At 40.5% G+C, this 17612-nt stretch overlaps 1 protein-coding gene across 2 annotated transcripts; it reads left to right on the plus strand.

Moving 5' to 3' along the window:
- Positions 1-10807: 10807 nt before the first annotated feature.
- Positions 10808-17337, plus strand: LOC135673123 (uncharacterized). Of its 2 annotated transcripts, none has more exons than XM_065181891.1 (8): positions 10808-11118; positions 11887-12028; positions 12149-12283; positions 12349-13149; positions 14469-14826; positions 15375-15456; positions 15602-15853; positions 17196-17337. In XM_065181891.1, the coding sequence occupies exons 1-7, from the start codon at positions 10843-10845 to the stop codon at positions 15806-15808; spliced, it is 2001 nt and encodes a 666-aa protein (XP_065037963.1). In that variant the 5' UTR covers positions 10808-10842; the 3' UTR covers positions 15809-15853; positions 17196-17337. The 2 variants fall into 2 exon arrangements, with proteins under 2 accessions (XP_065037963.1, XP_065037962.1); XM_065181890.1 differs by having other exon boundaries at positions 10811-11118; positions 11884-12028.
- The last annotated feature ends 275 nt before the right edge of the window (positions 17338-17612 follow it).

The raw sequence follows: 17612 nt of genomic DNA on the forward strand, positions 1-17612 counted from the left end.
CTGGCCAGAGTTATTCAGATTGAGAGAGAAAGAGTTCTCTAGGAGAATCTGATTAGAGCGAGACTTGAGTAGAAACTATATGGAGAATCTGATTAGAGCGAGACTTGAGTAGAAATTATATGGGTCTGACAGCACCATGCCCGGTATACGATCTCTGAGATATTAGATAGATGAGAGATTATAGATATATGGTAACTGAGGACATACATGTCCAATGGATTAGATTTTCCTGTATCGTCTTAGGACTACGACATAGTGGCATAATACATCCGCAGTCGATGAGTTAAATGAATTATTATGGAGATAATCATTCATTGAGCCAGAAAGAGTTCTAACAAATATAACTCATGGCCAGCTTGATATTAGGCCTAAAGGGTCACATATATATGATAGGTGTTGCGATGAGTAGTGGTTTGAACATGAGATATTCGTCGGAGCCCCTATTTTATTGAATATCCAATAAATCTCTGAATTATTGAATCCTATGAATGATATCTAATAAGGGCCAATAAGAGATTATTGGATAGAGATCCAGTACCTAACAGGCTAGGATCCATTAGGGTTAAGTTGACATGGGTGCTTCTATAAATAAGAGAGAACCAAATGACCATAGGCTAGATGTCTTGGTTACCACCTCCTATTCTCCTCTTCTCTTCTCCTTAAATAGCAGGTGTGAAGATTTAGACAATGATTCGAGGAGCATCTTCGCAGCCCTTGTCATATGGATCACTACTAGAGAAGATGACACTTTCCCTCCTTTATCTTCTCCCACAGATCTACAATATTTCAAGAATATGCGATCTCCCTAGGTAACACAACTATCTCATACGTGGTTTTCAGTTTCGTGGGTTTTTACGCACCAATCTTCGCACGACGACAAACACCTTTTTGGAAAATTTAGGGTTTTATTTTTTGTTCTTCTGCACGTTATGATGTCGCCCCCAGAATTCCCATCAAACATAGTCCCTGGAACAAATCTACACCTTGGGACCAAACCAGGTTGTGTTGACTTTTCGATCAATGACACAAAAGTAATAACATTTTAGTGCTAGAAGGAGGCATTGAATGTCGCAAGAATGTCCATCCACAACTCCCCCTAATGGATACTCTAACGAGGAAGCACTGTCGCTAGTACTCAATGCCTTCAAACAGGAAGGACACCTCTACATCGGCACAAACATCAGGAAGGACACCCACACCCATCGCGAGGGTATGGGTGTGGGGCTAAGCACTTTATCAGAAGAGGAGGATGAGTCAGGGCTATCGTCGAAGGGGACCTACATCTCTACAAGAACGTCAAGATCTTCGAGCCACTAGGTGAAGGGGTCCCCCTCAACACTTATTCCATGGTACTTTGCCTTGAAACGCCTCAAAGCAACGAGGTACCTGTATCAATATGAAGCCCTTCTTGGTCTTAGTAAACCCCATCGAAACTCCTCCGACTCCTTATATGTCATGATCGCCCCTCTCTCAAGATTGAGTGCTCAGCGTTGCGCCTCCTCCAAGAGCTCTTTAGCCTCCTGGGCCTCTATCCTGGTGACCATCAACTCATCAGAGCACATCTGCAGACATTCCTCTAGCTGGTGCCCCCCCTCCTGGGCATCCTCTAACCTTCGCTGTAGGATTGCCAAATATTACTCGATGTCTTCCAACTGCTATCAGGCTTGTCCCAGCAAACTTATAGTTGGGAAATCTGGGGTAGCATCACTTACATAGCGGAAGAACAGAAAACAAAAAAAATATATTTTTCGTAGAAAAGGTTTTATCGTCGTGCGAAGATTGATACATAAAAATTGTAAAACAAAAAAAACTACGCGTATATGAAAGATATGTTACATAAAGAGATCATATATCAATGAAATCCTACAGATCTATAGGAAATGATGAAGAAGGTCAACTGTCCTCCTCTCTAGTAGTGATCCATTTGGTAGGGGCTATGAAGATACTCCTCAAATAGCTGCACAATCCTCCTTTCCACCCGCACTACGGGTCAACCCTTCTTGCTGTCCACACGCCCCAAACACAAGTTGTTGGTTGAGGAGGAGAGGATGAAGAAGGTCAACTGTTCTCCTCTCTAGTAGTGATCTATTTGGTAGGAGCTACGAAGATACTCCTCAAATAGCTACACAATCCTCATTTTCACGCGCACCACGGGTCAACCCTTATTGTTATCCACACGGGCTAAACAGGGGCTATCAGTTGAGAAGAAGAGGAGGAGAGAAAGAGAGGAGGTGGTAGCCAAACGAGATCTACCAAACGGGGTCTTGTATATCTATGGGAGAGGATGAAGAATGTTAACTATCCTCCTCTCTAGCGGTGATTCATATGACAAGATCTGCGTAGACGCTACTCAAATCATTGCATAATCCTTTTTTTCACGTGCACCATGTGATTAAGAAGGGGTCAGCCCTTCTTGTTGTCTACACGCCTCAAATAGGGGGACTGTTGGTTAAGGAGGAGAGGAAGAGAGGAGTGTAGGAGGTGATAGTCAAAAGGGGTCTAGCCTATGGCCATTTAGTTTCCTTCAATTTATAGAGGTCCCTTATTAACTACATAATCTTCCTCAAATAGCTACATAATCCTTCTTTCCACACGCACCATAGGTCTGCCCTTCTTGCTGTCCACATGCCCCAAATAGGTGTTGTCGGTTGAGGAGAAGAGGGAGAGAGAAGTATAGGAGGTGGCTGTCAAAAGGAGTCTAGCCTATATATTGGAAAACATAGGCAGCATCACATGCATAGTGAAAGAACAAAAAATAAATTCTTAGATTTCTCATAGAAAATGTTTCATCGTTGTGCGAAGATTGGTGTGCAAAAATCGTAAAACCGAAAAACTGTACGTATATGAAAGATGTGATCCTTAGGGAGATTGTATATCCCTAAAATCATATATATATATATATATATATATATATATATATATATATGAGAGGATGAAAGAGGTCGACTGTCCTCCTTTCTAATGGTGATTCATATGTCAGGGGCTACGAAGACGCTCCTCAAATCATTGCACAATCCTCCTTTCCATGTGCACTATGCAATTAAGAATAGGTCAGCTCTTCTTGCTGTCTACACATCCCAAACAGAGGGCTATTAGTTGAGGAGGAGTGGAAAAGAAGAGTATACGAGGTGGCAGTCAAAAGGGATCTAGCCTATGACCCATTGGTTTCCATCGATTTATAGAGGTCCACTGTTAATTGCACAATCCTCACTTACATGTGTACCACGGGTCAACCCTTCTTGCTATCCACATGCCCCAAATAGGGGTTGTCTGTTGAGGAGGAGAGGGAGAGAGAAGTATAGGAGGTGGTGACCAAAAGAGATCTAACCTATGTGTTAGGAAACCTGGGGTAGCATTACCTGTATAGTGAAAGAACAAAAAATAAAGTCTCAGATTTTCTATAGAAAAGGTTTCATCGTTGTGTAAAGATTGACAAAAATCATAAACCCGAAAAATTACACGTATATTAAAGATGTGTTCCCTAGGTAAATCATATATCTCTAAAATTCTATATATCTATAAGAGAGGATGAAAGAGGTCAATTGTTCTCCTCTCTAGCGATGATTCAAATGGCAGGGGCTACAAAGACGCTCCTTAAATCATTGTACAATCCTCGTTTCCATGTGCACCACGCGATCAAGGAGGGGTCGGCCCTTCTTGCTATCTACATGCCCCAAACAATGGAATGTTTGGCTGAGGAGGAGAGGAAGAGATGAGTATATGAGGTGACAGCCAAAAGGGGTCTAGCCTATGACCCTTTGATTCCCTTTGATTTATAGAGGTCTCCTATTAACTTAACCATAATAGATCTTACCATATTGGATACTGGATCTCTATCCAACTACTCAAGTCTCTTGGATTAGTTGATCTCTACCCATTAATCTCATTGACTATTATTGGATCTTATTCATACGATCCAATAATTCATAGACTTATTAGATATCTAATAAGATAAGGGCTCCAACGGATATTCTATATCTTAGCCTATACTCATCACAACACCTATCACATGTATGTAATCCTCTAGGCCCAATATTAAGCTAGTAATGAGTTATACTTGTCAGAACTCTTTCTAGCTTAATGAATTATTATTTACATAATAATTTACTCGACTCAACGCGTATGAATGTATTATGTCACTATGTCGTAGTCCCCGACGATAGGAATCCAATCCATTGGATATGTCTATCCTCAATATATATATATATATATATATATATATATATATATATATATATATAATTTGCTCGATTCTCGCTCTAATCAGATTTTCCCTAAGAACTCTTCTCTCTCAATTTAAATAACCATAATTAGAGATTTGGTTTAACAAGAACATATAGGATATTCCTCTATCAATACTTAATAGCCCTCGTAAGGTTAGCTGCTATTCCCGGTGACCGATTGTGTTAGATCTGAAACTTCCAGACCTATAAGTCCAGCATAAAAAAGTGAAGTACTAATACAGGACATCCTTGGTATCTTAAGTTTAAGGACCAAATACACCATCGAGACATCAAAATCACTATCTGACAATGAGGTATCATCAATTATCTAACATTTCATGAGTGGATCGATAAGTGAACTCATTCTCTAATGAAAACCTATATTATATCCCTAGTGTCACCACACGAACAACTATGGGACCAACCGCCTCCCTCGTATAGATGAATATACATCACATCAATTTATCTAATTATCTCGATTTTCCTCTCGAGTAACCTATGACCGAGATTATTTAAGATCTATATTTAAAAGTGAATCGGTCTTATTATCATGATCTCATCACGATATGATTTTCATTGCACAAATTCATTGACATCACAATATATGCAACGAGCAATATAAAGTAAAAAAAAATCAAATAAATAATAAACAAAAATAATGTGTACCATATCACAGTGTTATCACTCATGCGATTGGCTTATAGGACACCTGTGATTAGTAATCTCTTACTTGACCTAAAGTCAATCACCTATATGATTGATCCCTATCGGACCCTATAATTCTCAAAGACAATATGAGACGACAGCTTCATCAATGGATCTATAATGTTATCTTCGAATGTAACTATTTCTCCTACTACATCTCCTCGGGCCACGATCTCTCTGATCAAATGAAACCTCCTTTAAAAGTGCTTAGATTTCAGAAAAGACCCGTGTTCCTTCGCTTGAGCAATCACCCCATCGTTATCGCAAAATAAGGGAATCAGCTCCTTGCTACCTGACATGACTCCTAGATTTATGATTAACTTCTTCATCTAGACTATGTCTTTTGTTGCTTCTGTCGTAGCAATATACTCTACCTCCACGATCGAGTCAGCAATAGTATCTTGCTTAGAACTCTTCCAGCATATTGCATCTCCATTCATGTTGAACACATATCCTAAATTAGACTTGTTATAATCGACATCATATTAAAAACTCGAGTCCATGTAGCCCTCAACCTTGAGGCTACTTCCTTCATATACTAGTAAAAGATCCTTAGTCATTCTTAAGTACTTAATATTATATTTTACTGCCTTATAGTGTTCCAAACCTAAATCCGCTTGATATCTATTTGTAACACTTAGAGCGAGCACTATATCAAGCCTAGTACATAGTATAACATACATGATAGATTTTATCGTTGAGGCATAAAGTATCATATCTATTTTTAATATTTCTTTAGGAGTCTTTGGGGATATACTCCTAGAAAGTGATATTCATGTCTCATCGCTATGAGACATCTCTTAGAATTTTCTATGTCAAATCTTTTGACAATGATGCCTTTATACTTGGATTGGGATACGCCAAGCATCCTCTTGGATCTATCTCTATAGATCTGAATCCTCAAGATATAGGATACTTCCCTTAAGTTCTTAATGGAGAAATGTCTAGATAATCAAACCTTTACTATGGAGAGCATTCATAAATCATTCTCAATAATCAGGATGTCATCCCCATATAACAACAAAAATATGATAATGCTCCCATTTATATTCCTGTACATACAATGCTAATCTTCATTCTTAACAATGTCATAAAATCTGATCACCTTATCAAATCATATGTTCCAACTTTGGAAAGCTTACTTCAGTGTTTAGATAAATTTAAGCAATCTACACATATTATCTTAACTTTCTTTGGACATAAATCCCTCAGGCTGTATCATACGTTTGAGAATCAACATCCTTAACATCCTCTCCTTTGATATATCCCATATATATCTCAAAAGAATGAGGTACTTTATTGGACCTACATAAATCGAAACTTGTGTGATAAGTACTTGAACAAACTTTGGCTATGGAATGATGCTTTAGTTAGGTTCTCCAACCTCGCTCAACTTTATCACGCTCCTACTGTCTCCATTGAGAATGTGTTCCTTCTCTAGGAATACTATTCCCTTAGCTACACAAACCTTTTAGTCCTTGAGGTGATAGAAATAATACCCATAAGTTTCCTTGGGGTATCCCAGGAACTTGCATCGTTCCATCCTCAATTTTAACTTGTTGGGGTTGTGTATCCTAACATGGGTAGGGAAGCTTCAAATCTTAGCTACCATAAAATTAGACTTGTGTCTCCTAACATGGGGTTGTGTCTCTTTTTCATATCTCATATGATTTAGACACTACCGACTTAGTTGGAACTCTGTTTAGAAGGTAAGTTACAAATTTTATAGCGTATCCTTAAAATGAGACAGGTAGGCCGACGAAACTCATTATGGACCGCACTATATCTAATAACGTGTGATTCCTCCTTTCTGATATACCATTAAGATGAGGTGTATAAGAAGATGTCTATTGGGATAGAATCTCATAGTCATTAAAGAACTTAGTGAACTCTGTACTCAAGTACTCATCTCATCGATTTTATCGGAGAGTCTTGATACTCTTTCTAGTTTGGTTCTTTACCTCATTCTTATATTCTCTGAATTTCTTGAAGGCTTCAAACTTATACACATATCCATACCTAGAGAAGTCATAAGTGTATTGTTCACATCATCTCGCTTCCTCTTAGACACATTTACATTCATAATATGTGGAGCAATATCTAGCATAAATAAACCATTATGTAATATTTCTCTAGTGTTGATCTTATCATCCAATATTATTGAATAATTATTTTTCTTAAAAACTAATTTATATCCACTGACTATCAAATATTAAATAAAAATAATATTTGTGATAATAGAATGAACAAAATAATATGCATCCAATGCAATAATAGCTCCACTAAGCAGATGTAGGGCGATCTCACTAATAGCCACTATAGTAACTTTTGCTTCATTGCTCATCTTGAGGTCTATCTTGCCTCTCGTCAATCTCCTATGTCTTGCTAGAACCTGCGACAAATTACATATGTGATAAGCATTATCGATATCCAGTACCTATGTGTTATCATAAGAGTCTGCAAATGAAGATTGATCATGAATGTACCTCAAGCTTCTCCAAGCGGGGTTTGAATTAGAGCTTACGTAAAAATATCAATTTTAAAATTTTGTTCGATAAAATCATATCGAAAAGATGCTTGACACTACCGCTTGACACACTGACACTAGACAGTACTACCGCCTGACACACTGACACTAGACAGTACTATTGTCCAGTCTAGTGGTACCACCGCTTGACATAATCTAGAAGACTGTGTTTGAGTGGTACCACTGTCCAATTTAACGGTATCACCACTTGACACAATCTTAAAGACTATGCTTGGACGATAGACCTTTCTATAGGACACTGAATGAGCCAAACAATAGGCTCAATTCAATTCTGATTCAAGCATAATGATCCCCTAATTGAGTTAGGCCTAATTCCAACCCAATTACAACTTAAAACTACTTCGATCTAGACAATTATCTCGTTCTTTCCCGTCTCGTTAGCGATGATTCCTCGTGGATATCCATATTCACGAACATAATTAACACATATACTCTCGATAATATGTATTATGTCCGTAATGTTGCTTATTGTATAAAGGCACAATAGTGGTATGTTGGTTTATGAAATGGTCGTCGTCATAACTATAGTGTTGTTGTCGGGGACAATGGTTGTGCACCGTAATGAGATGTCACGCTCTCTTGGAACAGTGTCTCTCGCCTCTTAATAGTAGCCATTAAATGCACCATTATTCATTGTTCCATTATTCCATCAATCATGTGTCTTTTCCCTCGTGAGAACACAAGTGCTCCAGGTTACTGTTACTCCATTTGCTATAATCTTTACATGCTTTGCTGATTGATTTGGTGGCGAAATTCCTACTAAGTTACGTAGGAAATGTCCATGTGTATGTCCGGTTGTCCACAACACGTAACACAAACTGCACAAGCTTGGCATTAAGCTCTGGCCAATGGAGCGTTGTGCGGAAGGAAGCACTCTTCTCATAAGCTCCAATGGCGTTAAGATAAGGATTGAGGAGATGAGTTGAAGGTGATGTGGCTATCATGTGGATGACAAGGAGGAAGAGAGGCGAGTTTATCTATGTAATCAAGACAAGTAGAAATGTCTCGAGATGAGCTCACATAAATCTAACATATGAAATCAAAGATTAAATAATAAATAATATAATATATTTTGGCATCCACGCCATGCGACACATCATTTGCCACAGCAGACTCGGTGTGGCGTCCCTAAGTCGATGTATCACGTCAAGCCAACTTAGCACCATGAGACCAAAACCAACTAGCCGCCTGACATCACCCCCTACATCCACTTTGCTCGAGGCTGTACTAGGCGACACGACTACATATTGGATCACATGAGAGGCGGGAAGCAATGTTGAAAAAGATTGAATCGAGTAGCTGAGATGACGCCTACACCAAACGCACGAGCCGATCACTTGCGACGTTAGCAGGCATTAAACCCCTACATACAATGATGACCGAGGATCATTAAAATTGCCACGTGACACATGTACAATGTTAGTGGGGGGGGGGGGGGGGGGGGGGGGAGAGGGATGATGCAATATATTTTGGCATCCACCCCACGTGGCACATCAGCTATCACAATAGACTGGACATGGTGTTCCTAAGCTGACGTGTCGCACCAAGCCAACTCAGCACCATGAGCTTGAGGCTAGCCAATCGCCTGACACCATCCCTCTGCACCCACTCTGCTTAAGGCTGTACGAGATGACACGATCATATACTAGGCTATATAGGAGATGGGAAGCAGTACCAAATGAGACTGAATCGAGTAGATCAAATGGTGCTTGCACCCAATGCTCGGGCTAGTTACTTGCGATGTTACCAGGCATTAAACAACTATGTACGATGACGACTAAAGATCATTAAAATTATCATGTACGACCACATGAAATATGTGTAAAAGCTACCCTAGGAATAGCGCTAAGGTTGAACCTCAGACACACACTCAGACACACACTCTAACTTGCTAACTTAAAGCATTGGAGGGTCGAATCGAGAATCTCCTTCTTGATTCTGACCTATGTGCAAACACCTAGCAAATAGTTAAAGCAGTGATCTTCAACCTTTACTTGGGAGAACGAGACCTATACCTCCTCAACTAGATCTCGGATTAACATGTTCCAGCTCAAAGATCGTACTAGCGATCTTGCGCACTCCGGATGGGCCAACCCGTGTTGACACATCGATCTCGGCGTAAATGTTCGCAATGAATAAGAAGACAAAAGGACGAAAGTAATATATTTCGGTAATATCTGTGATGGCAATCAGGCGACTGGCCGAATGATGCAGAAGCCTAATGGACAGCGGAGCTGCACGCCACTTCTCAGGCCCTCCTTCACCAACTAAATGTTCGTAGGACCACTTAAATGACAGTAAGATGGGATTCCGGCTTCCAGTCGGCTGTTGATCGCTTGCCTTCGTGCGCGTTATCCTCCTTTCTGCGTAACTCTTTATGGCTCTCACAGCAACCGTGCGCTCGCCATCAGTGCAGCCTTCTGTCACACGGGTGAGAGCTCTTAATACAACCATGGGTGTTCCTTCGTCTCACGGCGGAGCGCAGACGGAGGAGAAGCGGCGGCGCCTCCACGCGACGGAGGCGGCGAAGGTGGTGAAGGAGATCATCACGGCCCCGCCGGGGGTGTGGCGCGGAGGTCACCCGTCTTGGCGGTCGCAGGGATCACGTCTGTCTCGTGTACCATTGGATGCACGTGGGGACCACCTCTCTGCCGAGATGTAATCTGCGACACGAGCTCTGATTTACCCTGTCTTCCGCAAACCTCACCTGAGACAAGAAGCCAACGCAAGACGACGGAAACCGGTGGGACCCGCGCTCCCCCCGCCCCACGGTTCCCGGTTGAATCCGCTACCTCATCGAAATCCTCCGCTCGTGACAGCGCATGCAGCAGGCGAGCTTTTGCCACTCCGCGGAGAATCCTATGACGTCCCTTCACCGTAACATGTTCCCATGTTTTACCACCAACACGTCCTTTACACGTGTGCAATATTATGCTTCCGCGAGATATCTTACCTTCCCTAAAATCCGCTACAAAGATGTGCCCCTTCTTAACCATTAGACGTACGCCACGCAGTATATGATTAGCGGGACCCTCTTTTGTACGTGGAACACAACAAAGTTTGCTGCTTCCTTCAAGATATTCGATCCGGTAGAAGAAGAGTCCGCCACCGAAACCCGAGAGATTCTTTCATGACGAAAATGACCTTCCATGTGGCGAAACCTTTTTCCCGTTATCGCGAAATACTCGATGTCATTTCAGTCACTTCAGACAAAAAAACAATATTTTAACAGGAATATTACAAGAAAAATAACGATGCTAATTGAGAACTTCGCTGTGCTGCTTCCGAGTTCCAACAGGTCATTGGAGTCGTTCGGCTCTTAAATATTCGCGTGGGGATTCCGAGGGGAAGGCGAAAGAGCCGAGGATGCCCGCATTAGGGTTGGGATTTCAAGGGGAGGTGGTGGAGGAGGAGGCGCGGAGGAAGGAGGGGCGGCAGCTGAGGTCGGGGGGGCGGCGGAGGCGGAGGCGAGGCGACGATGGCAGCCCCGACACCTTGATCTATTACTCCTCCGACCACCACTCTTGCAGCGGCGACGGCGCGTTTGGTGACGCCGGAGGCAGTCTCTTCTCCTCCGGCGCCAGGAGCGCCGGCAACCCCTGCTCCTTCGGATCCGACCACGAAGCCGTGTTCTCCATCTTGGTTTTGTCTCTCACTTGGCTCTCTCATCCATCTCTCTCAGAAGCCTATATTTTCCGACCCATTTCTCGTATCGTTTTGGAAAAGGAAATGTGGTGGGGTTTAATGACACTCCTTTTTCTACAGTTCCTTAGATTCGTTCTTGAGACCAAAAAATGGGAGCTTTCCGGAAAGAAGTCAAAAGCGTCTGTCAACAACTTCATTTTTCTACAGCAAATCTGAATAAAATAGTGAGCATGAATCGAATTATACTGATAACATAAGCCCAGGGGAGGGGAGAGGACCGAGAAGAAGAGGAACTATCTGTGTATTTAAGCTTCTTAAATGTAGTCTGTTTTGCTTCCTGGTTTGTTCTATAATTACATTTTTCCTCAGCAATTCTTTTTCTGAAAGAGAAAGAAGAGACGCATTAATTTGACCGAGCAGTCATCAGATCCGAGTTCTGATTATTCCTTTTCATTTGGGGATTACATATTCATAAAAGCTTCATTAGAATATCACGAAGAAAATGGAATTGGGCACAAGAAAAGATTATTAAAGCAAAAAAATACCAAGCAAGAACGCGAGGAGTGAAAGAAGCGAAGAGTAAGAGGCTTGTGAAAACCAAAAAGACAAGATTTACATCTTTTGGGTCAAAAAGACAACTTTTACATCTTTTTTTCCTTTCCAAATCGAGCTTTTTTTTACTGCTGTAGCTGACTTGTAAGGACAGTGTTGGCTTTTCTCTGCGTTAATAGAGACTTATCCGCCTTTTTGTGATTGATACAGCAGCCCTTGGCGGGACGCGAGGCCGCCGGCGCTGGCCGTCCCGCGCACCCAGATCTAGAAGGCAGGTCCTCCCCTCCTCACCATTCCCTAGGTATCCTCACCCCCTCCCGATGCCACAGCCTTCAGCCACCTAATCCCTCCAAAGGTGAGTGCTACACTTGTAGTGCCACCATTCTCACCGGCTGAGATGGTGTTCCCCATCTTGTCTTACCCTTCCAAAAAGGGCAATCGACCAATTTTCTGAAGCCTTTCTCAATTGTTGCAGTGCCAGCCAAGGACTTGGAACAGAGAGAACCGGAAGAAGTAGAAGAAGAAGAAGGGAAGGAGGAGGATGATGTAGTAGTCGAAAAACAAGAATCTCTGAAGCCATCAAAGCATTCCTTATCTAACGCTTTCAGAGGTATATGGCATTCCCTTGTTCGTTGACCACATTTGAGAGTTGCGAAATTTACTTCCTTTTTGTAGAATGCCAGAGCCGGCGGTGCAGATCTGAAGCTGTTACTTTACCCAGTAGGAAGCCGTGCAGGCGGCGGCCTGTCTCCCTCGATTTCAACGGCCAAACCGCTGATTTGTCGGTCCTGTCGCCGCGGTTCTTCGTTGGTGGCGTACCAGGGATGAAGAAGAGCTCCGCTACCTCATCTCGAAGTAGGTCCGGCACGTTCCCAAGTCCCGGGACGCCGAACTACCGGCACGGCGCTGGAGCGGCTGCATACCAGAAGGGATGGAGTTCGGAACGAGTCCCTCTGCCGGCCCATAACAATCGGAGATACGGGGGCAGCGGCATGTTGTTGCCATTCGCCAATGGAAGGGCTTTGCCCTCAAAATGGGAGGACGCAGAGAGATGGATCTTCAGCCCGGTCTCAGGAGATGGGGTTGGGAGGTCACCGATGCCCCCATCACAACATAGGCGGCCCAAGTCGAAAAGTGGTCCGCTTGGAGCTCCGGCTGGAGTAAGTGGGACTTATTCATTGGCTTCACCGCTCGTTCCTTGCTTTGATAGTGGCAGGGTCGGAAATTTTGCAGCGAACTCACCTTTCCTAGCAGGAGTTTTGATTCCCGAACGAGGTTTTTATTGCAATGGTAGTGGAGGAAGAGGAGTTGGTGATGGTGGAGGAGGAAGGGGAGGAATAATAGGAGTTGGCGGTGGCAGTGCCATGGGTGGGAACAATTCGGGTAACGGAGAGCCTTATATAGTCCGATCTGCTAGCATTCATGGTTGGTCTGATACCCTGATCGAGTCATCTTCGTCAGTTCCGAGCTCTCAGGGTACTGGAAAATGTTCTTTCATTTCACTTATTTGCTATTTTGATCAAACTTTCTGTTTTTGGCATGGTCATATTGTTCCTAAGCAATTATCATAACCCATAGGCAAGGAAAGCTTGTGTCTCAAAGTACAATATCCTAGACATCAATCTTAGTTATCCTATTGCAACACCCCGTTGACATACCGTTTTAAGGGTTTTATATGTCTCCATGCGTACAATGAGGTTTATTTCCATTTCACTTTAATAGTTTACACTATTAATAAAGTAAATGAGTGCTGTTTATTAAGTGCATAGTTATTTTTATGATATAATTGCAACTAGTGCTGAATACTTTTGTTTCTTTTTTTGTTAAAGATAACTAACAAAGAGCTATAAGAAATCTTATTATAAGATTTATACATCGCTCTACTGTTATTATTTTTATTAAGGATAATTGGTAGAGAACCATTTAAATTTTAAGAAACAAGCAAATATCATGATCAACAAGCCTTGTATGAAGTAAATTTTTTGCAGGTTAGGTGAATGTTGAGGATTTGTGTATACTAAGTTTTTACTTCTGCCTCCAAATTCTGTGAGAGAGAGTTATTTGACTAGCAGAGTATGTTTCTAAGATGATACACTAATATCACAATTTAGAAGCCACATATAATTGCATGCCATCTGCACATAATTACACATCCATACTTTTCTCATGTTATTTATTTTCAATTTTTTATATCTTGTATAACTTTACATGCTTTATATCTGTGCTGTACTGAAACTTAATTGTTCCTGTTGGAGGAAAATATTTTATTGTACACTACATATAACATGTTTCATGTAAACTTCTGTTTAAATGCTTTGCTGGCCATCAGTCACGTAGTTATTCAATGCTACATGTTAATGCAAAACAAAAAATATTGATTATGATCATGACAAATGGTTTCCATTTTCATGTTGCCTATGAGTTCTAAAGAACATTCATTATTTACTATTTTATTGTCATAAGGTTGTTGCCAGTTCCATCTATCACTTGATGCTTTCCATTAGCTGAGGCATGTTACACCTCCGCATTCTTCTCCAGTTATCTTAGTATTAAGTTCCTTGGGCTAGTGGTAGCTTACCTTGTAAACTTTAGCACACTTTTTTATACATGCATATGCTTTTAAAGTATCTTTGTATAACAACCTTATGCCACAGTTCTATTACATTTTGTTCCACCTTGTTGGATATATTCAAATGTATTAAGCAGGACTGTGCTATATGTGGTGGCATAAAGAGCATAAATATTGTCCTTTTAAGGTCTTAAACTTACCAAATTCTCTTTGGATCCGTATACAGATGAGAAAATTGATGGTACCATAGAAGCAGCCTCTACAGTTTCAACCTCAATTTTGAGGAAGGATGTGGCAACACAAATGAGTCCAGAGGGAAGCACTCCCTCCTCTCCCAAGGAGGGACCGTTTTCCTCGTCTCCGGCTTCAGTTCCTCCCATTGAGGAGGTAGAGCGCCACTTCTCAAAGATTGAGATTAGGGATGTGGAGGTGGATGATCGGGTTACAATGACCAGATGGTCCAAGAAACACATAGCACGTGACTCTGATAGGCATCCAACAAGCATCATAGAATGGAAGAAGAGGACTGCGGAGGAAAATACAGATGCTTGGGTAGTTGCTGAGACAACAAGATCCATATCAAAGTAACATCATCATCATTGTCATCTGTTTCTTTGTGTTATTTCCATTAGTTAATTTTTATATTATTCATGCAAGAGATTTTGAGGCAAATTGTAGTAACAATGCTCCTTATCTTTGAATGGTTTCTAGTGACACCAAGTCACTGCTAGAAGGCAAGGTGGGTGTTTATCTTACTAATGCGGTCACTGCCTGCACCATGAGATTGTGCACTGTCTCTGGTAGAGAATTAGAATTATAACCTGAACAATTGCCTGACAGTGACTAACTTGCAACAAGTGACTTTCTTTAGTAAACTTTTAATCATTTTGGAAGAGTATGCAGCATGTCCAAATCAAGATAGCCATTCTCTTCATTCAATGATGTCTAATCATTTTTTTTCTATTGAAAACTTGTTTGTTTATACTTATATAACATTACATGATAAATATCTTTTTTCAGGAAATAAAAACTTTCTTGATGCATTTCACCAGATTTTGTTTACATGATATTGATAGTCGCAATATTATTTTTCTGATTATCCAATTCTCTGACTCCATAACATTTTTGGAAGGCATAAGAGAGAGGAAGCCAAGATTACAGCTTGGGAGAACTTGCAGAAGGCAAAAGCAGATGCAGAGATCAGGAAGCTAGAGGTGCTTTGAACTTACGTAGTTTACCTTGTTATGCTGAAGACTGGAGTTTTCTAACTAATCTTCTTTCTTAGCTTTCTGAATTTTGTATTTTACATGGCTTTATTGGATGCTTTGCACATTTACAAAGCACTAAATCTTATTACAGATGAAACTAGAAAAGAAAAGATCTTCTTCGATGGAAAAAATTATAAACAAACTTAGATTGGCTCAGAAGAAAGCTCAGGAGATGAGGAATGCAGTGACTCCCAGCCAAGTCAACCAGGTACCAAAGACTGCCGGAAAGTGTCAATACTTCCGTAAGCGTGGGCAGATCAGTTCTCTGAGTGGCTGCTTTACTTGTCATGCCTTCTAGTCCTCCTTAGTTTCCACTGCAAACCTTTTTAAAATCAATGCTTGAGTAAGTTGATCATCCAACATGCAATTTTGAGTTCTTCATTTACTCAAATTTTCTTTTTGCAAAGCTTGGTGCTGTTAGTTAGAGTTTGGGTTTATTAAAATCAGGAGAGGTATCCATCAGCTTATTATTGTTGAATTGCAGTGGTGTAGATTTTGATAATCAAATAATCATTTTCATGGAACAAACATGATCTATTTAATTGGCAGATTTTGTGATTTATGGTTTGCATGTGGGATCATGGGATCTCCTGTTCCTTCCCAATTTACATGGTTATTGTTTTTCACTCTTTGGTCGGGTTTGCTGGCGGCAGTTGTTTTAATGGACGAAAGACTATGTATCATGTGGTACCGTGTGACCAGCAGGTGTTAGATATGCATTTTACTGTTTGGGTCTGGGATCATTTGTGCATAATCAGGGACAACCAATTTTATCTTCGTATATAGTATCTGCAAAGAAGATTTATGGTCTAACAGAAGTCAACCATATTGTTGTATTTCACTAAAAGTCACCTCTCATTTCAATGAGTAGCTCAAGTTGTATTTACATATTTTAACATATTTTATTTGCTTTTTCAGTGAGAGAATTTATTGGTTGGTTCACTGTGTATCTAGCAACAGAAATTGATTCAATAGGTCCCATGATGCTAAGGTCATATGCATTCAACTATATAACTTGAAATACATATCTACTCTTCTAGTTTTCTTTTATGTTTGCTGAGATTACTGCATTTTTACAAAATTGTTTTTTCTTTTTAAAAAATGGCATCTTGTTTTTGTTGATGGCATGTAAATAAGCAATGGAGTCTGTGAGCAGAACTGGATTTGAACAACAATGTACTACTTATTGGCATCCATGAAAATCCTAATAAGTCTGCACTCTGCAAAAACAGTTGATTCTTGAAACACAAAACCAATAGGTTGTCACAATCACTTGAACACTAGGGAACAGTTGCAGCATTTCTTTATTCTTATTTGCCAAAACTGCTAATAACACATAATTGGATTAATTATAGAAAAAGGATCTTTCTGGCAGTTATTTCTTTTTTCTCTGAAACTTCACTTTTTTTTACCAAGTTCACTCTCCAGCAAGCTGTAGTTATAACTCTCCAGTCCTTCATACATAAATTTCACCATCTAGACTACACTTAGTAAATTGCCTAATAGTGGTTTGCAGTTTATTATACAGTCTTATAGCCCAATGTTAGGTCTGATATGAAGGCTTTATCAGTAATCCCCTAGGACTTTGTGGTTCAATGCTTTTATTGTAATTGTGAATGATTATATTAGAGATCAAATATTCTTATGTTGCACTTCTGTTAACTAGTTTTTTCCCCCCTTTGTAGGTAACTTATTTTGTTATGATTCCCCGAGATGGAGGCCTTAAGATGGGAATATTTGTGCTTCATAATATATCAGAATCTGCTCTCTCTCTCTCTCTCTCTCTCTCTCTCTCTCTCTCTATCTATATATATATATATATATATATATATATATACTGTCAGGCTGTTGGCTAGTTTCAGAAGAAGGCACATTCATTTTATGCTGTTCAGTGAAACATGGTTACAATTTACAAATACATATAAAAAGGGTACCTCTTCTGGAACTGCAAATAAAGGTCCCTCCATCAAAACAAGGTTAAGAAAGGTGAAATGAGAACTTCTTTTCTTCATGAACTACACTAGATATTGAGATGAATGCTTATTGTGCATAAAAAATTGCACCATTCTCATGTTTGTCTTGTGGATAGGCTTGCACTAGGT

This window comes from Musa acuminata, chromosome BXJ1-5 (genome assembly GCF_036884655.1).
Source record: "Musa acuminata AAA Group cultivar baxijiao chromosome BXJ1-5, Cavendish_Baxijiao_AAA, whole genome shotgun sequence".
NCBI classification, from domain to species: Eukaryota; Viridiplantae; Streptophyta; class Magnoliopsida; order Zingiberales; family Musaceae; genus Musa; species Musa acuminata.

Bases quoted from the DNA above. Each gene is read 5' to 3' on its own strand.
- LOC135673123 (XM_065181890.1), top strand. From the start codon at position 10,843: ATGCCCGCATTAGGGTTGGGATTTCAAGGGGAGGTGGTGGAGGAGGAG. The intron at 12,029-12,148 runs GTGAGTGCTACA...CAATTGTTGCAG, and splicing joins GCCACCTAATCCCTCCAAAG to TGCCAGCCAAGGACTTGGAA. The intron at 13,150-14,468 runs GTACTGGAAAAT...ATCCGTATACAG, and splicing joins GTCAGTTCCGAGCTCTCAGG to ATGAGAAAATTGATGGTACC.